The 24,712-nt window shown below is 42.9% G+C and overlaps 1 protein-coding gene across 1 annotated transcript; it reads left to right on the forward strand.

Moving 5' to 3' along the window:
- Window positions 1-6,822: 6,822 nt before the first annotated feature.
- On the forward strand, window positions 6,823-8,510 carry LOC133806425 (UDP-glycosyltransferase 91A1-like). Its single transcript, XM_062244529.1, has one exon. It carries the CDS (start codon window positions 6,898-6,900, stop codon window positions 8,299-8,301), a length of 1,404 nt encoding a protein of 467 aa, XP_062100513.1. The 5' UTR covers window positions 6,823-6,897; the 3' UTR covers window positions 8,302-8,510.
- Window positions 8,511-24,712: the final 16,202 nt, after the last annotated feature.

The following is a 24,712-nucleotide window of genomic DNA, read 5'->3' on the forward strand; positions in this document are numbered from 1 at the left end:
ACGTCCGTTACCTCTCCAACGGGCTGGGCAGGGACTTGGTTAGTTCCTGCGACCGAAGCTCGCACCTCTTCCAGGTTGATCCATCTCTGAGCCTTGTTCAGGAACTCGTCCACTGTGTTGACGCCTTTTATCTGGATCTCTTTCCACAGGTCGCCTCCGACAAGGATTCTTGTTCTCATCACCATAAGCCTAGAGCTTTCATCCGCGTCTCTAGCTTGCGCAGCGATGTTGGAAAACCTACTCAAGTAAGCTTTCAGAGGCTCTCCGGGCTACTGCTTTACGTTTGCCAGGGAGTCTGCCTTTATCCGAGCTGCTTGAGAAGCCCGGAATGCCCTCTTGAAGTCAGCGGAAAAGCTCTTCCATGAGCTGATAGAATGCTTCTTGTATTGCTTGAACCATTGCCTGGCCGATCCGACCAGAGTCGAAGGGAATACTAAGCATCTTAACTCGGGCCTGATGTTATGGGCCATCATTAGGGTATTGAACATCCCCAAGTGGTTGGACGAATCTCCATCTCCGTCGAATTTTGATAAATGGGGCATCCTAAAACCTAGTGGGTATGGTGTTGCTGCAATGTTGGGGGCGAAAAGCTCGAGCTCATCCCCTGAGTCATACTCATCTTTTTCCTTTTATGATAGAATTCTTTTCATCAGCTCCTCCATCTGGGCCAGCCTCTTGAGGGTTGGGTCCTTGGTTCCCTAGGGCTGTTCAACAACTCCCATTCGACCGTACGCATTTGACGGGTTATGGTCCCTCCAAGTTCGAGCTTGGTTTGGTGGGGCATTCCCGTTTTTCTCGTACTTCAGAAGGACTTCCCTCGTGGTGAGTGTCGCTGACTCCATCGCAAGGCGGATTGGTCCTTTGTGAGTTTAGGCGATCTCGCAGATCGGTATGTGGGTCAGCCCGAGGGTTTTGAGCTGAACTCAACTGATTCCTCAGATCTGCGCTAGTCCTTCTACTTCGACGATCCTCCGTCCAATAATTTCCATTAGAGAAGCTCAGATCTTGCGGTCGAGGATGAGGATCTTGAGCATTCCCGCATGCTCGCGAGACATGAGTAGGGGCAACGGGAGGAGGATTCCTCCTGCTGTTTCCGTAGACAGGGACATCTCGAGCAGAACGAGGTGGGGACGGATGCCTGATCGGGGACGGAGGGTGTCTGATTGGTGAAGAAATTCTCGTTCCATCAGGTCGGATCAAACTAGCCAGCGGTTGCTTTTCTCCACCATTTCTAGTTCCCTGTGCATGGCGATCTGATCGCGGTATAGGGAAGTCGGTCGGGACACGCCATCTTTGCGAGTTTGTCCTTGACCGTCTGCGTGGGTTGCCATGGGCATTCGACGATGGCGTTGAACTCGGAGTCGAGTTTCTGACCGACCGGCTGACTCGTTGGTGATCCCTGGGAAAGCCACCAAACGAGGTTTCTTGGTGATTGGGAGACACGGGAGTAGAACTTGGAGTTGAGGTTCTAACCGATTGACTTGGCTTGGGTCAACTATCCCAGCGAGACTTATGAGTCCCGCCTTGCCTCTTTCCAATGTTAACTTCGGTTGAAAGTGGAGGTAGCCGAGCCAAGACTTCCTCGATTTTCTTATTTGCCTTGGCTAGATGGCTCCTCAACTGCATGTTCTCCATCTCTACTGCAGTCTAGTATTCCGGGTTCGGATCCAACAGTAGAGGTGCTGAACTTCCGATGTTGCCGTGGCCCATCGATTGTTTTCCCGATCATTGTTGGATCTCCGGGCCTTGTTCGTCAGAAACAGTGGTATGGTGAACCTCCTGCCCACCCTGCTGATCTGTTTCGTTACCGTGCCTTGAATGAGTGACCACCATGATGAACTTTTTCCTGAATCTTTTTCAATGGCACTAATTCGCAACTCTCAATGAAAGCACCAAACTGTTGACGCGGTTTTTCACCAACAGTGATTACGAAGATTAGCTAGAATAAATTAGTGCTTAAGGGTAAACCGTAAGGAGAATAATCACTCTTCAAGCTACTTAGAATGATATAGTAAGAACACTCGTTCCTTTTTACGTGGTTCGGAGGTTAAAATCCCCCTAGTCCACGAGTCAATATTATTACTGTATGTCTCTCTCTATTTTGACAGAATATTTGCATTACATATATAAACCCCCCCCCCCCCCCCTCTTTTCTATCCAAGGTCTTGGTATTTATAGGAGAATGATCCCTGGATAGGTGTTGGGGTCATCCCGTGATCCCCTGATCCCTCACATCATCTCTGTGACACTGATGATTAACATTTACATTTTATATTGAAGTGTGTTCTAATAATTAGGTAAAATGGACCATGGATCGCATGGTCTAAATCAGGCGTGTGATGTCTGATCATGCGCGTTTATATTGCGTATCTGGGAATTCAGGAGTTAACAGACATGTGATGTCTGTTTACGCACGTTTATATTGCGTGGTCAACTTTATAAAGATCCTGGGGTATGTCAGACCTCTGGCGTACCATGAGCTAGCGTAACGTCAGCTCGTGCCTTTTGATGTTGTACTCCACAAATGGTTCCAGGTAGTATGTTGCTTTGAACTCATCAGCTCGAGCTATTTGTCTAGGGAATCATGCTAAATTCCCCTGGAGGAAAAGTGAACACGTAGAACATCGATTATAGCCCTTTGCTAGCCAGATGTACCCGAGCTACCTAAAAAGGTACGTGCTGATTTTCAGGGCGTACATACTAATACCAAAATATTGGTAGGTAAGGCTTACATTTACCTACCAATAAATATTGGTAGGTACAAAATACGTAGCTAAAGCCTAAATTTCTTGTAGTGGAAATGTAATGCCCCGACTAATTATAAGACATCGGACCATTAAAACTACTAAGACATAGCTATTATTTTGGTATACATACATAATAGAACTTTATTATAAAAATCCAAAATACGGGATCCTATTGTTATTACATAAAAACATAAACCTTTAGTTAATTGTTCAAATACTAAATGCGGAAAAATAAATACATAAATTAAAAATACTCAAAATATAAACTTCATCCTTGATCTTTTCCAGCAATCCATTCATTCCGTCCTCTCCCAATACACATGCCAAAGCTGTCATGAATCTGTCCCGCCTTCCAAGCTTATTTTCCTGCATCATCTAAATAAAAAAGAATGAGTCTAATGCCCAACAAGGAAAATCTACTAAAACATATCATAAATCATAAGACTAAAAACATAAATCATAAAAGCATAGGACTACAATATTAATGGCCATTAACTCATCACTGTAGTATGTGATTGAAACCATCTAGGTCCTCTTGCTTCTATTCGAGGTAGGTTAAATCATAACTATAATCTACGATAATGATAAAAAAATCTTGGGATTTGCTTATTTGTTATCTAAGCAACTATATTTCCCAAGTTACTACAACATAAAACATATACATATATATACATACACATAGCATATAAACATAATCATAACACATGAAATCTAACCTATTTTCCTTACCAAATCTGGGATATTGGAGACAAGAACGGGATTGGAAAACTCCTAAAACCAACTAGTAAAAACCATAAGTTTCTAAAGAAATGGAGATGAAAAGAAAATCAAAACCACCAAGATAGAAACTTACCAAAAACCTTAAGTTTCAAGAAACTCAATCACCTAATCAAAAGCCATTATAACAAGTTAGGATTTTGAAGAAAAAAATGAAAGAATAAAAAGAACTATAATGAACTAAACCTAAGGATAAGAATACCTTGGATAGATTTGAACTTTGATCTACACCTTAATACCGAAATATCACTCTATCTTACTTCCCAAGTGTTTAGAAAAGCTTAGATTGAAAAGCTTTTAACCCCAAAACCCTAGTGTTTTCTCTCTAGAATAAACTTAGCAGCTTGGAGACTTTGTAGAATGCTTGAATGATGAATGAAATGGCTGAGTGAAATGTCATATTTATAGAGTTCAAGGAGTGAAACTAACCCCTTTTCAAAAAGAATAAATAAATGAATATTAATTGAATAAATTTGAACTTTCTGTTCAACAGATGCCCAGAACTCAGTCAAAACGTTCAAGAGAAAAATCTAAGTTGTTGAATGTTGTTTCTAATTAGATTCCACGAAGTTTTAAAAATATAAAAGGCAGCCGATATATCGCCTGTCCTTATATTGTGAGCCTTCGTGGTTTCGTTCGTGTGAAGTCGACATGTTTTTTGTATCAACCTTAGGCGATATATCGGCCCCTACAGCTGCGATATATCGGCATATGCTGATATTTTAAACACGTTTTTGCACACTTTCAACACTCTTGAAGTTTGTTTAAACAACTTTGACTAAGTAAAACGTGATCCTAACAGTTGTTGGAAGGTTCTAGACCTTCTAGATCTATCTTTTATTAATTTATTCATCTAAAATGCTTAAATCCTTAATAAACATGCATGTGACAAGTGTGACATTCTTAATTATTCTATCTAAATCTTAGGTTGTTATGATCAGCTATATTAATCAAACCTTGTGTTAAAATTAATATTTCTAAACTATAGGTTAAACTTATAAAATCCATAACTACTTCTACGAGTTTCCAACTAAATCCCGGCTTTAACCAATAATCACGAAAACTAAAATACTACAAGCTTCTACTACTACTATCTAGCTAAGTAAAATTTCGAGACGCTACAGGAAACACCATCGATTTTGCATCGAAAAAGCATCGTTTTGGCCAAAAAATAAGTTTTCATGATTCCATTGCAAGAGCATCGAAACACCATTGATTTTCCATCAAAATAACTTCGTTTTGGCCAAAAATCAAGTTTCTTGATTGTATCGCAAGAGCATCGAAATTGCATAAAAAAGAAATCGTTTTGGCCAAAAATAAAGTTTTCATGATTGCATCACAAGAGCATCGAAACACCATCGATTTTCCATCGATGATGTTTCGATGCTCTTGCAATGCAATCATGAAAACTTGGTTTTTTTAGCTAAAACGATGCTTTTTTTTATGCAAAATCGATACTGTTTCGATGCTCTTGCGATGCAATCATTAAACTTGATTTTTTTGTCAAAATGATGCTTTTTTGATGCAAAATCGATGGTGTTTTCGATGCTCTTGCTCTGCAATCATGAAACTTGATTTTTGGTCAAAACGATACTTTTTTTTATGTAAAATCGATGCAATTTCGATGCAAAAATCGATGGTATTTCAATGCTCTTGCGATGCAATCATGAAAATTTGTTTTTTGGCCAGAACAATGTTTTTTCGATCCAATTTCGATGCTCTTGCGATGCAATCATGAAACTTGATTTTTGGCCAAAACGATGCTATTTTGATGCAAAGTTGATTGTGTTTTAATGCAAACTCGATGGTGTTTCAATGTTGTTGTGATGTAATCATGAAAAACTTGATTTTTTGGCCAACACGATGCTTTTTCGATGCTCTGCACTGAAATTTGACGAAAACTTTGGAGATTCATATTTTTTCACTCAAATGTCTGTTTGAGATAATTTTTTCTTTTTAATTTTGGTATTTTTTTCGAGATTTACAATATTAGAATGAGTGAGAGAGTGATGCAATGAGAGACGTTAGAGAGAGAGAAAGAGAGAGAGTTCGGACTAAGAGAGAAAAATGGTGTTTGAATGTTAGGGGTATTTTTCTCCAAAAAATTAAAATTATGATATATTTAGGATAGTAACTTATGTTAACATATTAAAAAATCTCACTAAGTTATCATATATATATATATATATAACATGAAATTATTTATGGGAATTGTTGACTAAATTCTACATGTAACAAACAAAACAAAATCAATGCATGATGATTACCATATATGGTGTGCTGTAACTAACTTGCAAAGAAAGGAGAGAAAAAAAAAAGAGGGGACATAGTTGGAAATAAAGGCAAAGGTTAGAGGAACTTCCACTTATTAGTAGAAAATAGGATATATATTTATAAGAAAAGCTAAAAAAAAAAGGTAGAGCACTGCTTTTTATATTAATAGTATATGCTAGTATGAATGCACATGCCTTAGCCATGTGCTCATTATAATATTAGAAATATCAATAGGCTTAAAGTGTTTAATATTAGAAATATATAAATTAATATAAGGAAAAGTGATTCAAGCGGGGGTGTGCAGTATTTTTTCTTCTCTATATGGTATTGGATGATATGTAACTTAGAGCACTAATGGATGAGATATATTACCCCAAATTTAAAAAAAAAAATAGTTAAAACTAAGTAAAAGAGGCATAATGAATGATTTATTTTACAAATATTTTTAGATATATGTTCAGTACATAGTTATATCTAATGTCTACTATTCATCCTTCAAAATAATATTTTATTAATTTTTCACTCTTCTTCTCTTTTTCTATCTTCAAAATATTATATTATATTTAAATATTTCTAATTAATAATTTCAAAATATACTTTGAGAATAATATAATTTCTTATTTGTAATTTTTTTTAGATTAATTGATATTTTAGTTTATTTTATAAATTTGGATAAATTTAAATTATAATATAATTATGTGATATTACATATGGGTAAATATTGTAAATATTAAAATATATAAGAATATTAGTGATAGTTATAGAAAATATTTGAAATGAATAAAAAATATTTGAAAATATAATATCTAAATAATGTAGAGAAAAAAAATAAAAAATATGATGTAAAGTAAAATGTAAAATTTAGAAATAAAATAGAAAAATATGTGTTTTAGAGATATATTTTAAAAAATAGAGGATATCATTCTCTCTCAAATGTTAAAAAGGTTAGTCGGTGGAGGCTTTATATATAAATTGCATAAGACAAAAAAGAAAGAAAAAGAAAAATACATAGCTAGGTGGATTGGGGAGCTTGTTCATTTTTCTATATAAATAGTAGTAGATATAGAGTCCAACCCATTTAGCAGACGAAAGAGTCTCGATGGGTTCTTCAAAAACTGACACGATGACAGAGCAAAGAGATGCTGAGCTTCACATAGCTATGTTTCCATGGCTGGCCTTCGGTCATATACTTCCATACCTAGAGCTTGCCAAGCTCTTTGCCCAAAAGGGTCACCAAATCTCTTTCATATCAACCCCAAGAAATATCCTACGCCTTCCAAAGCTCCCTCCAAATCTATCATCATTGATAAACTTGGTCAAACTTCCATTACCCTCTTCAAAGTTTAATCTCCCAAATGACGCCGAAGCAACCTCAGACTTGCCCAGAGAAGAAGTCCCACTCCTCAAAAGAGCCTACGATGGTCTCCAAGATTCCCTCTCCGATCTTCTCCGCTCTTCCAAACCAGATTGGCTCCTTTTCGATTTCGCGGCTTACTGGGCACCCGATATGGCCAAAGATATAGGCCTACGAAACGCCTACTTCAGTATAATAACAGCGTCCACTCTTGGATATGTCGGGGCAGAGATTCCCGATTACCGGACCCAACTGGACGATTTTCTCGTTCCGCCCAAATGGGTTCCCTTCTCCACAAAGGTCGCGTTACGGAGATTCGAGGTTTTGAAAATATTTGAGGATTTGACTGGCTACGACGACGACGTTTCTGTTTGCTACCGTATTGCCAAAGCACTTAGAGGCTGCGATGTGGTGGCCGTTAGAAGTTGCTGGGAGTTGGAGTCGGAATGGTTAAACCTCATGCGAAGTATTCTTGGGAAACCAGTTCTCCCTATCGGTCAACTTCCGCCGGAACCATACGTCGGCGATGTCGACGGCGAAAACGACGACAGCTGGAGCTCAGCCAAGGAGTGGCTTGATGACCAGCCGAAACGTTCTGTCGTATACGTAGCGTTTGGTAGCGAGGCCGTACTGAGTCAAGATGAACTTACTGAGATAGCTCTTGGCTTAGAGCATTCCGGGTTCCCTTTTTTCTGGGTCCTAAGGGCTGATCCCGATTCATCTGTCGAGCTTCCAACCGGGTTCGAAGATCGAACTAGAGGACGTGGAATAGTGTGGAGGAGTTGGGCTCCTCAGCTGAAGATTTTGGGTCACGATTCGGTCGGAGGATTCTTGACTCACTCCGGGTGGAGCTCGGTGGTGGAAGCTCTTCAGTTTGGGATACCCCTTTTGTTGCTGACATTCACAAATGATCAAGGTGTGAATTCGAGGGTCTTGGAGGAGAAAATGATTGGATATTCAGTGCCGAGAGATGAAAACGACGGGTCGTTTACGAGAGAGTCAGTGTCCGAGACTTTGAAGCTGGTGGTTGAGAAAGAAGAGGGAAAGGTTTACAGAGACAAGGCTAAGGAGATGAGTCCCATATTTGGAGACAGGGGAGCACAGAGCAAGTACGTGGACGATTTTCTTCATTACCTGAAAACTCATTGAATACGTCCAGCTTTAACCAAGTCCTATAATATTTGTGTAATAATAAACAAACACATTATATATGTTTTTATCATCTTATAATTATGAAGCACTTGTATGAAGTACATTTAGTACAAAAGATGATGCAATGTGGTGTTTTAATCAAGATCGCTGCCTACTTTTCAGTAATTCCATAAAACTATTCTATTGATCCAATAGGACTTCCACATGTGAGCTAACTCATTAAAAAAAATAGGATGACAATGTTGCCCAGCATAGGCAACAAGCAACCATACTAGCCAACTATCCCAGCCACTCCCTTGAAGTTGCTCTTGCCAACAAAGGGAGAGTCCTGCCAAAACTTGTCAGTATGTTATCCAAATACATCTTAATCGATGCACTCATTCAATTGAAATTTTATTTTTATTTTTATACATGTTCTCTTCACCGTTCCTGTGAAGAAGATTTTTTTTTTTTTTTTTTTAAAAAAAACCCACTTCCATCAAAATAAGGTTTTTTATTTTAATTTTTTTTTTGTCGGGAATAGAATTTAATACTATTCAGATTGTAATAGAAAAAAAATATAAATTGGAGGGGAGACTTCCTCCCATTAGGAAAACTCACCATCTTGCCTAAGAGTATGATTTGCCAATCCATGGGCTGCATTATTAAACTTATAACCAATATGTGACAGAGATGTTATCGGAAAAATAGACAATAAAGTGTTAATATCTGAAAAAATAATCTTCAGTTCATTTTGGTATGCTAAGTTATTATTTAAAGCCAAAACAAAAGAAAATGAGTCAGAAAAGACAACATCTGGCTGAAGTCCAAGCCTTTGAGCCCAATTGAGTGCGATCAACAATGTTATAGCTTCTGCTCGAAAGGCTGATAACATTCCTGCAATACAAATTAGTGGAGAGTTTAGGTAAGGACAAAACAAAGTTATGTCATAGAAATTGAGAAAACAAATCATCCAACTAAAGCAATCAAATAACCTTAACCAAATGGATCATCCCTTTGGTTAAGGTTCCTAAAATCGATATAATCATTTACCTTTTTTGCTCACTTATAGGAATGCCTCTATCTTTTAATTTTGAGTTTTTATAGTAAGTTTTAACTTTAAAGAAAAGCGACTCTTACCTTTTAAAGGCTTTGATAGAGCTGCAATAACTTCCTTCTCTGGGGAGAGGATGATTGCTCTGAATCCTATCGTTTCTGACTGGTTAGCTATTGCAGCATCCACTGATAAGATAATGGGTTGGTTCCCTGAATCTTCTCTTCTTTGATTTGGAGATATTGCATTTTGTAAAGGTTGATTTGTGGTTCTCTGTGTGCTTCTTATTGATTCCCAGTATTGGGTTATCCATTCAAACACTTGGTATCCTTGTCTTCCAGGGTGTCCATGGGTTCTTTTATTCCTCTCAAACCAAATTGCCCAAGCTATGATGAGCGTTTTTTGAAAGTTTTATTTTTCCATAATTTCAAAGGCATAAAGTAAAATTTCCTTAAAGGAAATATCTTCTTTCTTATGTGACATGAATGGATAATCTCACTGATCCCATATTTCTTTAGAGAAAGGACACCAAAAGACAGCATGTGCAATAGAATCCTCTCCAAAACCACATAGTGGACAAACACTGTGTGAAGAGATATTGCGTCGATTTAAACCTTTAAAAGTGGGCAAAATTTCGTGGTATCCTCTCCAAGGAAAATGTAAAATTTTACGTGGTATTTTGATTCCCCGAAAGGACTTCCACCACATTGCTAATAATGTAACAGATGAAGAAGGCAGTGCAGTGTCCATAGTCGAAGCTAGATTATACCCACTTTTGACAGAATAGTTCCCATGATTTGTATAGTGCCAAAGCCATGAATCTGGGCGATCAAAATAAGTTAGAGGTATGGTTAAGATGTTTTGGGCATCAGCATCATTAAAAAATTGTTGGACTCCTATCATGTTCTATGAACCAGGAGTTTCTATTAGATCATGTACTCTAAGGGGATCAGATATATCAACTGTACTCGGGAGAAAAGATGGAGGTCTTGGGATCCATGGATCACTAAAAGCCAAAGTATATTTTCCATTTCCTATACGTCTTCACAATCTTGTACGTAAAAGGTCCCTACCCCAGATGATACTTCTCGATGTTATTGAAGGATAATGACCTTCTCTAGCCTCTAATATTCTTGTATGTTGATAGTATCTTGCTTTGAATACTTTTCAAAGAAGGGAGGTAGGGTTTATTAATAATCACCAAGCATGTGTTTGCCAGTAGTGACTGATTATACTGAATAAAACCTCGAAATCCTAATCCTCCCTCACACTTTGGTCTACACATTTTATGCCATGCACGCCAATGAATTTTCTTTTGTTCAGTTGTAGAACCCCACCAATATCGGGCTTGTAGTCTTTCAATTTCTTGGCACAATCCTTCTAGTATACGGAAGCATGACATTAGATAAGTTGGCATAGCTTGGATAACAGCTTTAAGTAAGATTTCTTTACCAGCTAGAGAAAAAAGCTTTGATTGCTGTAAGTGTAGCTTCATCCAAACTTTGTCTTTTATTGAATTAAAAAGAATTCTCTTATTTCTACCTCCCAACATGGGTAGACCCATATATGTTTCTATGGAATCAGTCATTTGCATATTTAGAGAGGATGTATACAAAGTGGCAATGTCTTCCGAAGTATTTGGAGAAAAGTATAATAGAGACTTTGTAAAGTTGATCCTCTGCATAGAAACAAAGACACTGAATTTAGATAAATTTGAATAATTGGGAACTTTTGAATTGATATATCTAATTAGAGCTATTTATCAGTGAATGCCTTTATTGTGTCTTTCAGAATTTGATTACCATGTTTTAAAACTTTACGTGTCCTGAACATGTCGGGTATAGAGAAAATATGTTTTGTATAGCTTGTAGAGATCTCTTAGATGCCTGAACAATAATGTGGCTGTCATCTGCAAAGAATAAATGACTAATGAAAGGAGCTCTATTAGCTATTCTTAGTCCCTTTATTTCCTTTCTACTTTCCGCCTGTTGAATTAAAGCTGAAAAACCTTCTGCACAAACCAGGAAAAGATAAGGTGATAGAGGGTCCCCCTGTCTCAACCCTCTTGATGGAATTACCTCACCATTATTAGTCTATTAATTTGAAACGAATATCGGACTGAAGATACGCATTTCATTAATTTGTTAACCCAGTAAGGTCGAAATCCCATCTTAAGTAACATTTTCTCCACAAAAATCCATTAAACTCTATCGTACGCCTTACTCATATCTAATTTCATTGTTGCGAATGATTTCCTCCCTAACTTCTTAGATTTTAAACTGTGAAGCCACTCATAAGCAATAAAGTGCATTATCTGTAATGAGTCTTCCTAGGACAAAAGCATTCTGCGTAGAGCTGATGAGTGAATCTAGGAAATGTTTTAATCTATTAACTAATACCTTGGAAATGCATTTGTATAGAACATTACATAGACTGATTGGTCGAAAGTCAATGATTGCAACTGGATTTTTCACCTTTGGAATCAGAGTAACCAATGTTGAGTTAATTGTAGACAAATCTTCACTTCCATTTAAGCATTCTAAAATAGTTTTTGATACTAACGAGCCAACAATATCCCAATGTTCTTGATAAAAAAGTGCAATCATACCATCTGGACCTGGGCTTTTATCTGCAAGCATAGAGAAGACTGCATCTTTCATTTCCTCCAGAGAGAATGGGGCTTCTAAGCTCATGTTTATCTCATCTGATACATAAGTATGAACTCCTTGTAATAATTCTTCAATTTGTTCTTCTGAAGGAGACGAAGAAGTGAAGAGAGACTTGTAGAACTTCATTGTGATATCACTGATCTCACTATCACTTGTGCACCATTCGTTTCCATCATTGAAAAGGCCTGTCATATAATATTGGAAAATTATTATCATAAGTAAATATTTTATGTCCTGCCCATCCTAGATTGTATTTTTTAATGGTATAGAGATTGTTATATATGGTAATGGAATACTAGTTTATCATTTTGTTTTTTATCTTTATATTATAATTAGTTCTTGATTTTCTTTGGTTCCTATCTATTATTGTGCCTTGAGAGATTCCCCAATTGTTATATAGACTTTGTTAGCCAATATTTTACAATTGACTAATTAAGCTTCTTAGGGAAGATATTTGGAAGTCAAAATATAAGGTAAAATCAAGTCAAGTACCTTTAATTGAATTGTTCTTTTGTCGCTCTCTTGCCTTTTGATGAAATAATTTTGTGTTTTGTTCTCCTACTTTTAGCCACTGTATTATGGATCGTTGATGCCAAAAGACTTCCTCTTTATGCAATATATCATCCAGTTTTCTTTCTGTTTGTCGTAACTCACTATGATCTTCCATATGTTTTTGTAAATTCTGCAATCGGATAATATGTGAATGAGTGTCTTTGATGTCTTTGGATAAGGATCCAAATTTTGACTTGTTCCATGCGGAAAGGTTAGATGTGCACGCCTGAATATTACTCATAGTTGAGAGAAGAGAGGAGGAAGAAGAAAAAGGTTTCCAACACTTTTTTATAATTTCTTTGCATTCCGACTTGTTTGACCAAAGATTTTCAAATTTAAAATGAGGTCTTTTCTGTTTCTTAAGAGGTCAGACCTAGTTTCATTTTGTAGAGTTAATAGAAGAGCTCTATGATCTGAATGGTAGAAGTCTAGATGTGTTAACGAGGTTGAATTAAACCTCTCTTTCCACTCTTTGTTAACCATTGCCCAATCCAGCCTCTCTTGTAAGAGGCCATCCTCACAAAATATTTGCCAAGTAAACTAATTACCTCTATAACTCAAAGGTTGTAATTCACATACCTATAGTATGTTTCGAAACACTTCAATTTGTTGTTTGTTTTGAAGCCTTCCGCCATTTTTATCAGCTTGACTTAGAATTTCATTAAAATCCCCCATCACTAGCCATAGCCCATGTGCTACTTGTACGCCCTGATTTTCCAACGGGCTATTAGCAAGCTGAGATATGGCCTAATTATATCAGCCACGTGGATACCCCATGACCGGAGCTGCTGTCGTTAGGTCCTACCTCTTTAGCTCGAGGTAGCCAAAGGTTCGCCAAGATTACTTAAGGGCTGAGTCAGGACTATGAAGGCCGCAGGTCGAGAATGCATCCAGCTCGGGATACGAGCTGGAGTTGGAAGCTATGACCTTTTATAAAGTCAACCACGCAATATAAACGCGGATATATCAGACATCACGTGTTTGATATATCCCTGAATTCTCGGACACGCAGCATGAACGTGCGTATTCAGGCACCTACGACTGGGTTGGGCAGTGCGGCCCATTATCCCCCTTACCTGTTGATTAGACCACACTTCATTTGTCAGGTTTTAGGAATTAATCATGAATGTCACAGAAGTGACATGATGGGTAAGAAGGTCACGGGATGACCCCCCTTACCAACTCCCAGGTGCCCTCTCCTATAAATATGGAGACCCTGGGAGTTGCAAAGGGTTGGATTCTATACTGTAACAAAATATCCTGTAAAGAATACCAGAGATATAGCAATAATATTGGCTGGTGGAGTAGAAGGATTTTAACCTTTGAACCACCTAAAAACGTAATTGTGTCATCAGTCCTTTTAAAGATCATTCATCTGTTTCGGTTCATTATTAAGCACTAATTTTTTCTCTTATCTTCTTAATTACCTGTTGGCGAAGAACCGCATCAACAGTTTGGTACTTTCATTGAGAGCTTGTTAGATTGGTGCTATCGCGAATATCCAACTATGGTGACCACTCGATCAAGACACGGTAACGAGGAGGAACAAAATGATGGGCAGGAGGCTCATCATGCCGCCATCTCCGGCGAGCAAAATCTTGAAGTCCAGCAGTGGCCGGGCAAGTAGCCGATAGGTCAGGATGACACTGGAAGTTCGGCACCCCGACCACCTAATCCAAACCCGGATTTTTACACGGCGGTAGAGATGGAGAATGCTCAGCTGAGGAGCCAACTGGCGAAAGCTAGTCAGCAGATTAAGGAGGTGTTGGCCCAATTACCCCCTCTTACAACCGACGCTAATGTTGGAAAGAGGCAAGGTGAGACTCGTAAGTCCCGCCGGGGTAATCGGTTCAGGCCTAGCCGCTCGGTCAGACCTCCGACGTCCAACTCTACTCCCACATCGCACCGTCAAGAGGCAAACTTCGAAGAAATACCTAGAGCCGAACAACAATATAGCCGCTCGGTCCGAATTTCAACTCCCAGCTCACTACCAGCCTCGAGCGCGCCCAGGAGGGCTCGAGGGAATTCTAGAAGGAGATCCGGGGAGGGCTCACAGCACCAGCCCGTCCCCGCCAGACGTCCTGCGCCTCGTCCAGATCGCCAGGCATAGGGCCCGCAGGTTGGCAGGGCCGAAAGGCCCCCACCTAACTTGATCCGCCCGGACAGAACCAGGATCGCATCCCCGGTCAGACATCCTCCGTCACCAATAAGATATCTGTCTCCTCCTCGGCCTATCCGAGATATTCTAGTTTATGGAAGCAGCAGGAGAAACTCGCCATCCGCAGGACCTTCCCGTCGTAGCAGGGCACCCAGAGGGAGCCCGGATCCTCACCCCCAGAGGTGGACTCCGAGCTTCTCTAACGGGAGCTACTGGACCGGCAGTCGCCAGAGTGACCTTTCTGGCGGAGACCTGCGTCAACGCTTAAGCTCGGCGCAAAGTCCTCAAGCCACCCCGAGGGGCGACCTACGAGATCACCTTAACTCTCATAGGGGGGACCTGGTAGGAGGTGGCAACCATACTCGCTCAGGGGGAGACTTGTCCGAGGTACGTAACTGCGGGAATGTCCCAAATAACCTATCTCAAGATAGGAGGGGCAATAACCCACCAAACGTATACAATGGATCTGGAGCTGTTGAACAGCCCTGGAATAACCAAGGAAATCAGGACAAAACCCTGGAGCGCCTGGCTCAGATGGAGGAGCTAATGAGGAAGCTCCTGTCGGAGAAAGAGAAAGACAAATATGATTCGGGGGACGAGCTTGAGCTCTTCGCCCCCGGCATAGCAGCAACAGCATACCCACCCAGTTTTCGTATGCCGCAACTGTCCAAATTCAACGGAGATGGAGATCTGTCGGATCATCTGGGGATGTTCAATACCCTGATGATGGCCCACAACATTGGCCCTGAGCTGAGGTGTTTGATATTTCCCTCCACACTGATCGGGCCAGCCAAACAGTGGTTTAAACAAAGCAAGAAACAATCAATTAGCTCCCGGAAAACTTTCTCTGCTGACTTCAAAAGGGCATTCCGAGCCTCCCAGGCTGCCCGCGTCAATGGCGACTCCCTGGCTAACGTGAGGCAACAACCCGACGAGCCTTTGAAGGCTTACCTGAGCAGGTTCGTGAACGTCTCTGCTCGGGCCAGAGACGCAGATGACAGCTCCAAGCTCATGGCTTTGAGAACTGGAATCCTCGTCGAAGGGGGACTCTGGAATGAAATACAAAGGAAGGGAGTCAGCTCAGTAAACGAATTCCTAAATAGGGCCTAAGGGTGGATCAACTTGGATGAGGCCCAAGCCTCAGCTACAGGAACCAGCCAGGTCCCTGAGCAGCCCGCTGGAGTGGGAACGGAGGTCATGGCAGCGACCCAGAACGTTACGCAGAATAACCAGTTCGGTGGAGGCAAAAGAAAGGGGAACGGCGAGGACAACCAGCACAGCCCAAAGAAGAATAAGTCTGTAGAAAAATTTAAGCCAGTCTACGTAGGGGTGAGCATCGGTCGGTTTGGGCAGTTTTTTTATAACATAAAATCCAGAATTCGGTTTTCGGTCCGGATTGGTGAAATCCAAAAATCGACCGACCAAACTAGTTAAAAGAAAAAACTGACCGTTTTGGACCGCGGTTTGGTCGGTTAAACCGACCAAACCGAATTTCTTTTTTTTTTTTAATTTTTAATTTTTTTTTTTTGAAAGTTTTAGTTAAAAAACTAAAAATTTTGGATTGTTGGAATTCATTTTTTTGCATTTTTAAAACATAAATATATAGAACATAATTTCATATATTTTTTATTTTTATTTAATAATTTTAATAATTAATAATTATATAATATTATATTATTATATATTATATTGTTCGGTCAGTTTCGGTTTCGCCGGTCGGTCCGGACAAAATTTTCAAACCGACCGAACAGTGGCGGTTTTTTCGGTGTTCGGTTTAATCGGTTTCGGTTTTTCGGTGTTCGGAAGGTCGGTGTATACGATTTTTTCAGTTTTTCGGATTTTATGCTCAGCCCTAAGTCTACGCGACTTATACAGAGCTCACCCACTCTAGGGAGAACATCTTCCTAGCGAACTCTACTCGCCTCCCCTGGAAGAAGCCGGAGTCGTTAAAGCACCAAAAGGGGAAGAGAGACACCTCCAAGTTTTGCCGTTTCCACAACGACATTTGCCACAATACTGATGATTGTAGGCATTTGAAAGATGAGATCGAAACTCTCATCAGAGCAGGCCCCTTGGCTCAGTACGCGCGGAACAGGGTTCCAACAAGCCGACCTGCTCCGGAAGTCCCAGTCAGTCAGCCCGGGTCTCGGGTCGATCAAGACGTCCCTCCTCCAGTGATAGGAGGAGAGATATCCACAATCTCGGGAGGTCCGCATTTGGCTGGCACGAGCAGGGGTGCCCAAAAGAGGTACGTAAACAAACTCAAGGCGCATAATGGAGTAGAGTTCGTCCCAGAGCAGCATCTGCCAAAGCAACAACGATTGGAGAGGCAACCAATCATTTTTACGGAAGAAGATGCTGGCCATGTTCAGTTCCCTCATAACAACCCTCTGGTCTTAGCAGTGCAGCTCGCTAATCGGAGGGTTAGGAGAGTGATGATCGATAATGGGAGCTCGGTAAACCTTCTATTCCTGTCCACGCTGGAGAAGATGGGTTTGACTGTCGCCGAGCTGAAGGCGACCTCCATGATGCTGTATGGTTTTTCGGGAGAAGGATCAGCGGCTATAGGGACGATTGAGCTGGTGATCACCTTAGGAGAGGGACCTCGGACAGTCTCAAAACTCCTCGAGTTCGTGGTCATCGACTGCCCCGCCGCATACAATGTTATTTTGGGCCGACCCACAATTATAGCTTTTGAGTCCATCACCTCCGTTCGCCACCTCGCGCTGAAATTCCCTTCTTCCATGGGAGTATGCACGGTCCGTGGCGATCAGCTCGCTGCCAGGGAATGCTATAGCATTTCCATGAAGGGAAAATCGAAACACGGGCAGCTAACGATGGCCATCCAAGGTGGAGGAGAGGAATCTCAGGAACCTTTGACTAATCCTGAGATTGAAAAACCTCAGAGCGCCGAGGGGGAAAGTATCATCCTAAGTGAGGATATTGACCCCCGAATAGGCGAGGACAAGTCCGAGCTCCAAGCTATTGAAGAGCTCGAGGAAGTAAACATCTATCCACAAAATCCTTCATGGACGGTCAAGCTCGGGAAAAACCTCCATGGCAAGAGGAAAGCGAAGCTGATCAAGTTTCTGCAGGATAACCTGGATGTGTTTGCATGGTCACACGAGGACATGGTGGGAATCAGTCCAAATGTCATCATGCACACCCTTCATTTGGATAAGAGCGTTCCTGCAAAGTCCCAGAAGCAGAGGCGCCTGGGAACAACTCGGGCTGAGGCCTTAGAAGAAGAAGTAGCCCAGCTCAAGAAATGTGGCTTTATCCGCGAAGCCCAACGGGAAATGGCGGACCTGCATCGACTTCTCCGACCTGAATAAAGCATGCCCCAAAGATTGTTTTCCCTTGCCAAGGATTGATCAATTGGTGGATGCCACGGCGGGGCACGAGCTCATGTCCTTTATGGGCGCGTACTCAGGCTATAATCAGATCGCCATGAATCCAGCAGACCAGGAGCACACCAGCTTCATGACCCCGACTAACGTCTATTGTTACAAGGTCATGCCATTTGGGCTGAAGAATGCCGGTGCTACATACCAGAGATTAGTGAATAGAATGTTCGCTAACCAGATCGGGAAGAACATGGAAGTGTACGTTGATGACATGCTGGTCAAGTCAAAGACTGCCGATAACCATGTTTCCGACCTGGAAGAATGCTTCAAGATACTAAGAGAATACGACATGAGGCTTAACCCTCAGAAGTGCACTTTCGGGGTCGCGTCTGGAAAATTCCTGGGTTTCATTGTCAACACTAGAGGAATCGAGCTTCCCTCACCCAGGTCGCGTAAGGACGTTCAAGGCCTGACAGGAAGGGTGGCAGCCCTTAATCGGTTTATCTCAAAATCCACCGACAAGTGCATGCTGTTCTACAACCTGCTCCGAGGAAATAAGAAATTCGAATGGATAGAGGAGTGTGAAAGTGCTTTCTTCGACCTGAAGGCACATCTGGCCGAGCCGCCCGTATTGTCCAAACCAAAGGCAGGAGAGCCCATTTTCCTCTACCTAGCTGTCACAGAGGATGCAGCTAATGTCGTATTGGTCCGAGAAGAAGACCGGGTTCAGAAACCGGTCTACTACATCAGCAAGAGACTTCTCGGGGCTGAATCCCGATACCCGTTGATGGTAAAATTGGCGTTTTGTCTTATCACGGCCTCTCGAAAGCTCAGGCCGTATTTCCAATCCCACTCAATACACGTCATGATCGATCAGCCTTTAAGGCAGGTTTTGCAAAAACCTGAAGCATCGGGACGCCTGTTAAAGTGGGCTATCGAACTCAGTCAGTTCGAGATTTTGTACACCCCACGAACTGCTATAAAAAGTCAGGCCCTGGCCGATTTTATGGCAGAGTGCACAGGATTCAGGGAGGATCCTGTGGAAGACTCACCCCAAGTCACCTCGGCCCAGACGTCTTGGAAGATCTTCGTGGATGGCTCATCCAATGAGAACGGCTCCGAGGCTGGAATCATTTTAATATCCCCTGAAGGGCATAGGTTCCACTCGGCTTTGAGATTCGGATTCAAGGCCTCCAACAACGAGGCCGAATACGAAGCTTTGCTGGCCGGACTGAGGGTAGCCCAGGAGCTGAAGGCCAGTTCCGTTCAATGCTTCAGCGATTCCCAGCTCGTGGTAAACCAGGTGCTAGGCGAGTATCAAGCACGAAGAGCCAAGATGGCTGCTTACCTGGCCAAGGTAAAAGTCGAACTGTCCGCGTTTGAGCGAGGCTCAATCGAGCAGATTCCTCGAGAACATAAAGCTAATGCGGACGCCATCACCAAGCTCGCTACCTCCGGGGAGACGGAGATGCTAGGGTTAGTACCAGTGGAATTCCTGGAAAAACCAAGTATAGAAGAGGTTGGGGCGGAGGTCGAAATGATTGACGCCAGACTGACCTGGATGACTCCCATCCTTGAGTACCTCACCGAAGGAAAGTTACCCGAAGGACGTAATGACGCACGGCGGGTACTGTACCAGGCCCCAAGGTATACGGTGATAGATGGGATGTTGTACCGACGTGGGCATTCCCTACCTCTCCTACGATGTGTTCTACCAGGAGAAGCAAAGGCCATCCTACAGGAAGTGCATGAGGGTTTTTGCGGGGATCACACTGGGGGGCAAAGCCTGGCCCTAAAAGTCTTAAGGCAATGATATTAATGGCCCACTCTGTCAAAGGACTCAATCTCGTATGTCAAGAAGTGCGACAAGTGCCAGCGATTCGCCACAGTTGCCCGAGCTCCCCCAGTTGAGCTGAAGATGATCTCCTCCCCATGGCCATTTGCAGTCTGGGGAATCGACTTGGTTGGCACCTTCCCTACTGGAAAGGGCGGGGTCCGCTACGCTGTCGTGGCCATCGACTACTTCACGAAGTGGGCTGAGGCAAAACCTTTGGCAACAATCCCTTCCAAGAAAGTCCTCGACTTCGTGGTCAAGAGCATTATCTGCCGGTTTGGGCTACCGAAGAAAATCGTATTCGACAATGGGACTCAGTTCGACAGCGACCTCTTCACCGAATTTTGTGAAAGGTACGGAATTGTGAAAAGCTTCTCGTCCGTAGCCTTTCCCCAGACAAATGGCCAGGTCGAGGCTGTCAATAAGACGTTAAAGGCGAGCCTTAAGAAAAGATTAGACGAAGCCAAGGGGGTCTGGCCAAAACAGCTCCCCTAGGTTCTGTGGGCATACCGGACCTCGCATCAGACTCCTACGGGTCATACTCCTTTCTCTCTGACATTTGGGAGTGAGGCAGTCCTCCCTGTCGAGGTTAAGGTATCTTTGCATCGAGTCCAGGCATATGACCAGGACCGCAACCACGAACTACTTCGCGCCTCCCTCGACCTGATTAATGAAAGACGAGAAGATTCGCAGCTTCAGCTCGCACATTACCAACAAAAAATCACTCGTTATTTCAACTCAAAGGTCAAAAAACGTGCCTTTAGCATTGGCGACCTGGTCCTCAGAAGAGTCTTCTTGGCCGTTAAGGATCCCAAAGATGGCGTATTGGGACCAAACTGGATCAAATCACCGAGGTCATTAAGGAAGGAACTTATAAAATAGCTCGGCTCAATGGAAGGGCAGTCCCACGTACTTGGAACGCCATCCATTTGAAGAAATATTATCAGTAGCACCCTTGTAAGGCTTAAAGGCCACTTTTTTTTTAAGCAATGAGAATTAAATCTTTGTTTATTATTGTGTATATTTGTGGGTGTAATCTCAAGTAACCACGAAAGACCCTTTTCCTAGTTACTTGGGGGGCATATGGTGCCTGGATATAACCAGGTCGCCTTAAAGGCTTAGAAGTTGATTCAAATTGATTGATCGTTGTTTTTCTTAAAAAACACGAGATATTGATAAAGGATTAACGCGAACTAAGTCCTATCCTGGATATAACCAGGTCGCCTTAAAGACTTAGAAGTTGATTCAAATTGATTGATCGTTGTTTTTCTTAGAAAACACGAGATATTGATAAAGGATTAACGCGAACTAAGTCCTACCCTGGATATAACCAGGTCGGCTCAAAACTTAGAAGTTGATTCAAATTGATTAATCAGTGTTTTTCTTAAAAAGCACAAGATATTAGTCAAGAATTAACACGAACTAAGTTTTCAAACTAACGTCCTGGACATAACCAGGTCATAAAACTTAGAAGTTAATTCAAATTGATTGATCATTGTTTTTCTTAAAAAAAAAACGAGATATTGATAAAAATTAATGCGAACTAAGTTTTCAAACTAACGTCCTAGACATAACCAGGTCATAAAACTTAGAAGTTAATTCAAATTGATTAATCATTGTTTTTCTTAAAAAGAACGAGATACCAATAAGAGGTTAACGCGAACTAAGTTTTTAATGCAATGTCCAGAGTGCAACCGGGACTTATCTTAGAAGTTGGGTCAAGATTGGTTAACGTGTTCTCTAAGAAAAGTATAAAAGCATCAATCATAGCACCAACAAAAAGAAAAGTGTATAGAGGCAAAAATGGATAAAGCCAGTTGTCTCGAGGTGGAAAAACTTCATACAAAAGTTACAAAAAGTAATAATAATAAAAGTGTTCGACAAAGAAATGCCCTAGGCCCCACCGGGCTGCTCCGTTGAGGTTGCCGTCTCGCCCTCCTGCTCGGCCGCTGTGGAGGTCTCCCCGGTCTCAGAGAGCGCCTCTTGCGAAAGACGAGCTTTAAACCCCTCCAGGAAGGGCTCCTAGACTTCCGCTCCTAGGAAGGAAGAGTTGTCGTCCGAGTTGAAGACCTAGCAGTGGTATAGCATGTCCTCCATGGCGGAGCTGGATATGCTCCGGTGAAGAGCCAAGGCACCCTGCAAAGCAAAGAGGAAACTGCCTTAGAAAAGAAAAAAAGAAAGAACGTATAATGCATGGTAACCGAAGGGTACAAAATGTAAGGCCAGCTTACCGTTAGAGCCATTCCCAGTGAAGACTCCATCACGCTCTCCGGGCTCCTTGTTTCGATCGCCCGCAGGTCCCTTTCGGTGGCGCCGTAGTAGTGGTCAACGGTGTAGGTTGCCGTCTCGTACACCGTCCCCAGAAAGACGTCGGGAATTTTCTCCAGGGCCTGGGGGTCCACCGGAATGCGCACCTCGGGGGCTGCGGTTGCCAAAATCCCGGGCTCCGCCCCCGTATCCCGAACAAAGGCCGGAGCTCGTGGAGGGGGCGGGGGCATCTTCTCCAATGCGGCATAAGGTGGAGGTACATTGGCCTGGGCAGCCGGGGTCTAGTCTTTCCCCTTTGCAGGGGACTTGGTTGGGGTCCCAGCGGCTTTCTTTGCCACCCGGAGCTTCTTCATTTTGGGCCCAGAGGCCCCAGCAAAAGAGTTCCCTCCGGTGAACATAGCTCGCAGGTCTTTGTTCCCGGGCTGAGACATTTCCTCTGGCAAAACAAAGACAACATTAGTATATAAGTAAGCATTTATGCAAGAAAAAAAATAAGGGGGAAAAAGCGGAACTCAAGTATATATATTGAAAGGGATCCTACCCCCCGAGCTAGAAGAGGAATCTATGGTCACGACCATCGGCCCTGGAGCACCTGCGGGGGAATATAAGACAATGACTTCGCGAGCTGGAACAGGTTCTAGATCTGAATTGGTTCGGGACTAGACTCTTCTACATACTGCCTAAGACCCGGAGCTACAGTACCCTCCCGAAGAGAGGGCCACGACCGGAGATTAGTCCCATACTCCTCAAAGAGGGTCGACCTAAAGGCTAAGGTGTTGTCTACAACTACAGTACCCCTAAGGCGGCTACTCTCGTAATCCAGCACGAGCCGGTCGACCCACTGTAGTAGGGTTACGTCGAGGTCGGGGTTGTTTCGATGGCGTTGGACGGGCTGGTTGGGATTAAACCTAGCTAACCGCGGATCGGCGATGGCCTTATCTAAGCCCCTGAACATGTAAGGATTACCTTGCCCAGAGGGACCTGCGGCTGCTCTGGACCGGATCCTCTCCTTGTCCGTTCTTTGGGCGACCTCCAGCGCTCGCTTCCTCTTCGTCCTTATGAGGGGCACCTCGTCCTCCTCATCCTCCTCGTCCTCATCCTTTCCTTCCCCTGCGGCCTCCTCCTCAGGGATGGGCCTCATCTCGCGAGTTGGGGGAAGCCCTTGGGGTCTCCTCAGGGCCAAAGTATGGCCTGGAGAGATCAGTTTCCACGCCAACATCGTCTCATCTGTCACGAGATGGCGATAGTCCTTTTCACTAGGGGCAAACCCGCCAGTGTCTCGTATTGACTCCCGAGGATCACAGACTTATCTGTCCTCGCGAAAACGGCTGCAGAATTATTCTAAGTCAGAAATGGATAAAGGGGGGAGCTAACCAATACTTAACTTACGAGCTAAAAGTAAAAGGTACTTACGAGGACGGTTGAAGTAGTGCAGTTCGCAGTTGCGAAACCCCTTGGACATAAAGAACTGGTCTTTAAAGTTATTGGGGTGGCTGGGAAGCTCGATGACCGCAGCCGTATTTGGAAATTGGGTCAAGTAATAGAACCCGTCGCCTCGCCCCCGCTGCTCCGGGCTGGCCTTGAGGCAGAAAAAATACAAGATATCCGCCAGAGTGGGGACCTCCCATTCCTGTTTCAGGAACAGGTATCTCAACCCCGCCAACAAACGGTAGGAGTTGGGGGGAGCTGGAAAGGAGCCAACTTCACGTAATTGAGGAAGTCGACGAAGTATTGGTCCAGCGGGAGGAAGGCCACAGCCTTGAAGTGCTCGTCACTCCAAGCCGCATACTCCTCGTCGAGCGGCGCGCAGCTCTGCTCACCTTCTGCGGGAGGTCGGGCGATCAGGGCGCCCCTCCCCAGCTTGATGTTGTGGGAAAGGAATATTTTACTCACTTTCCCCTGATCAGTGATCTCCGAGACGATCCTCTCGGCCTCGAAAAAAGCATCGGGCGCCACCTCGAGCTCCTACTCCACGGCCGGCCCGAAGACGGGGATTGGGGAGTCTGTCATCACCTCCTTTCCTTTGGATTGTTGGGAGGACGAGCTGCCTGCGATCCTCTTAGGAGCGTTCTTCTTGGGTCCCATCTGGTCGCCTAGCGAACAAAAGAAGTAATTTTAAAAAGAGCGACCTAAACATAAGGGAGAATCTAAAGAGAAGTGTTTCCTTTGCACGGGCTGAGGTAATCTCAGTCGTGGAGAGTGAGACCATGCGGTTCTATGAACACGCGCCTGTGCTCCCAACAGATCCCTGATTACTCAGAATTCGTGTGTCAGGAGGGTCAGGGTAAAAGTTTGCTTTGGAAGGAAAGTTTCAGTAGGCAAGAGGTGCAAAACCGCCTGTGAAGCGTGTCCCCTAAGCTACCCAGTTTTGCACCCAAAGTGCTGGATATTTTGAACAAGCATACCCAAAAATCTACCCAGAAGATTTCCCCAGAAAACGCACCCTACTGAACCATGCTCCTAAATGGTTTTCTTCTACAATCGATGCCCTAAAATAAAAACCTACACCCTTCATACCCACAAAAAACCAACAGAATATTGCATGTA

The sequence above is a fragment of the Humulus lupulus genome, chromosome 1 (assembly GCF_963169125.1).
Source record: "Humulus lupulus chromosome 1, drHumLupu1.1, whole genome shotgun sequence".
Lineage (NCBI taxonomy): Eukaryota > Viridiplantae > Streptophyta > Magnoliopsida > Rosales > Cannabaceae > Humulus > Humulus lupulus.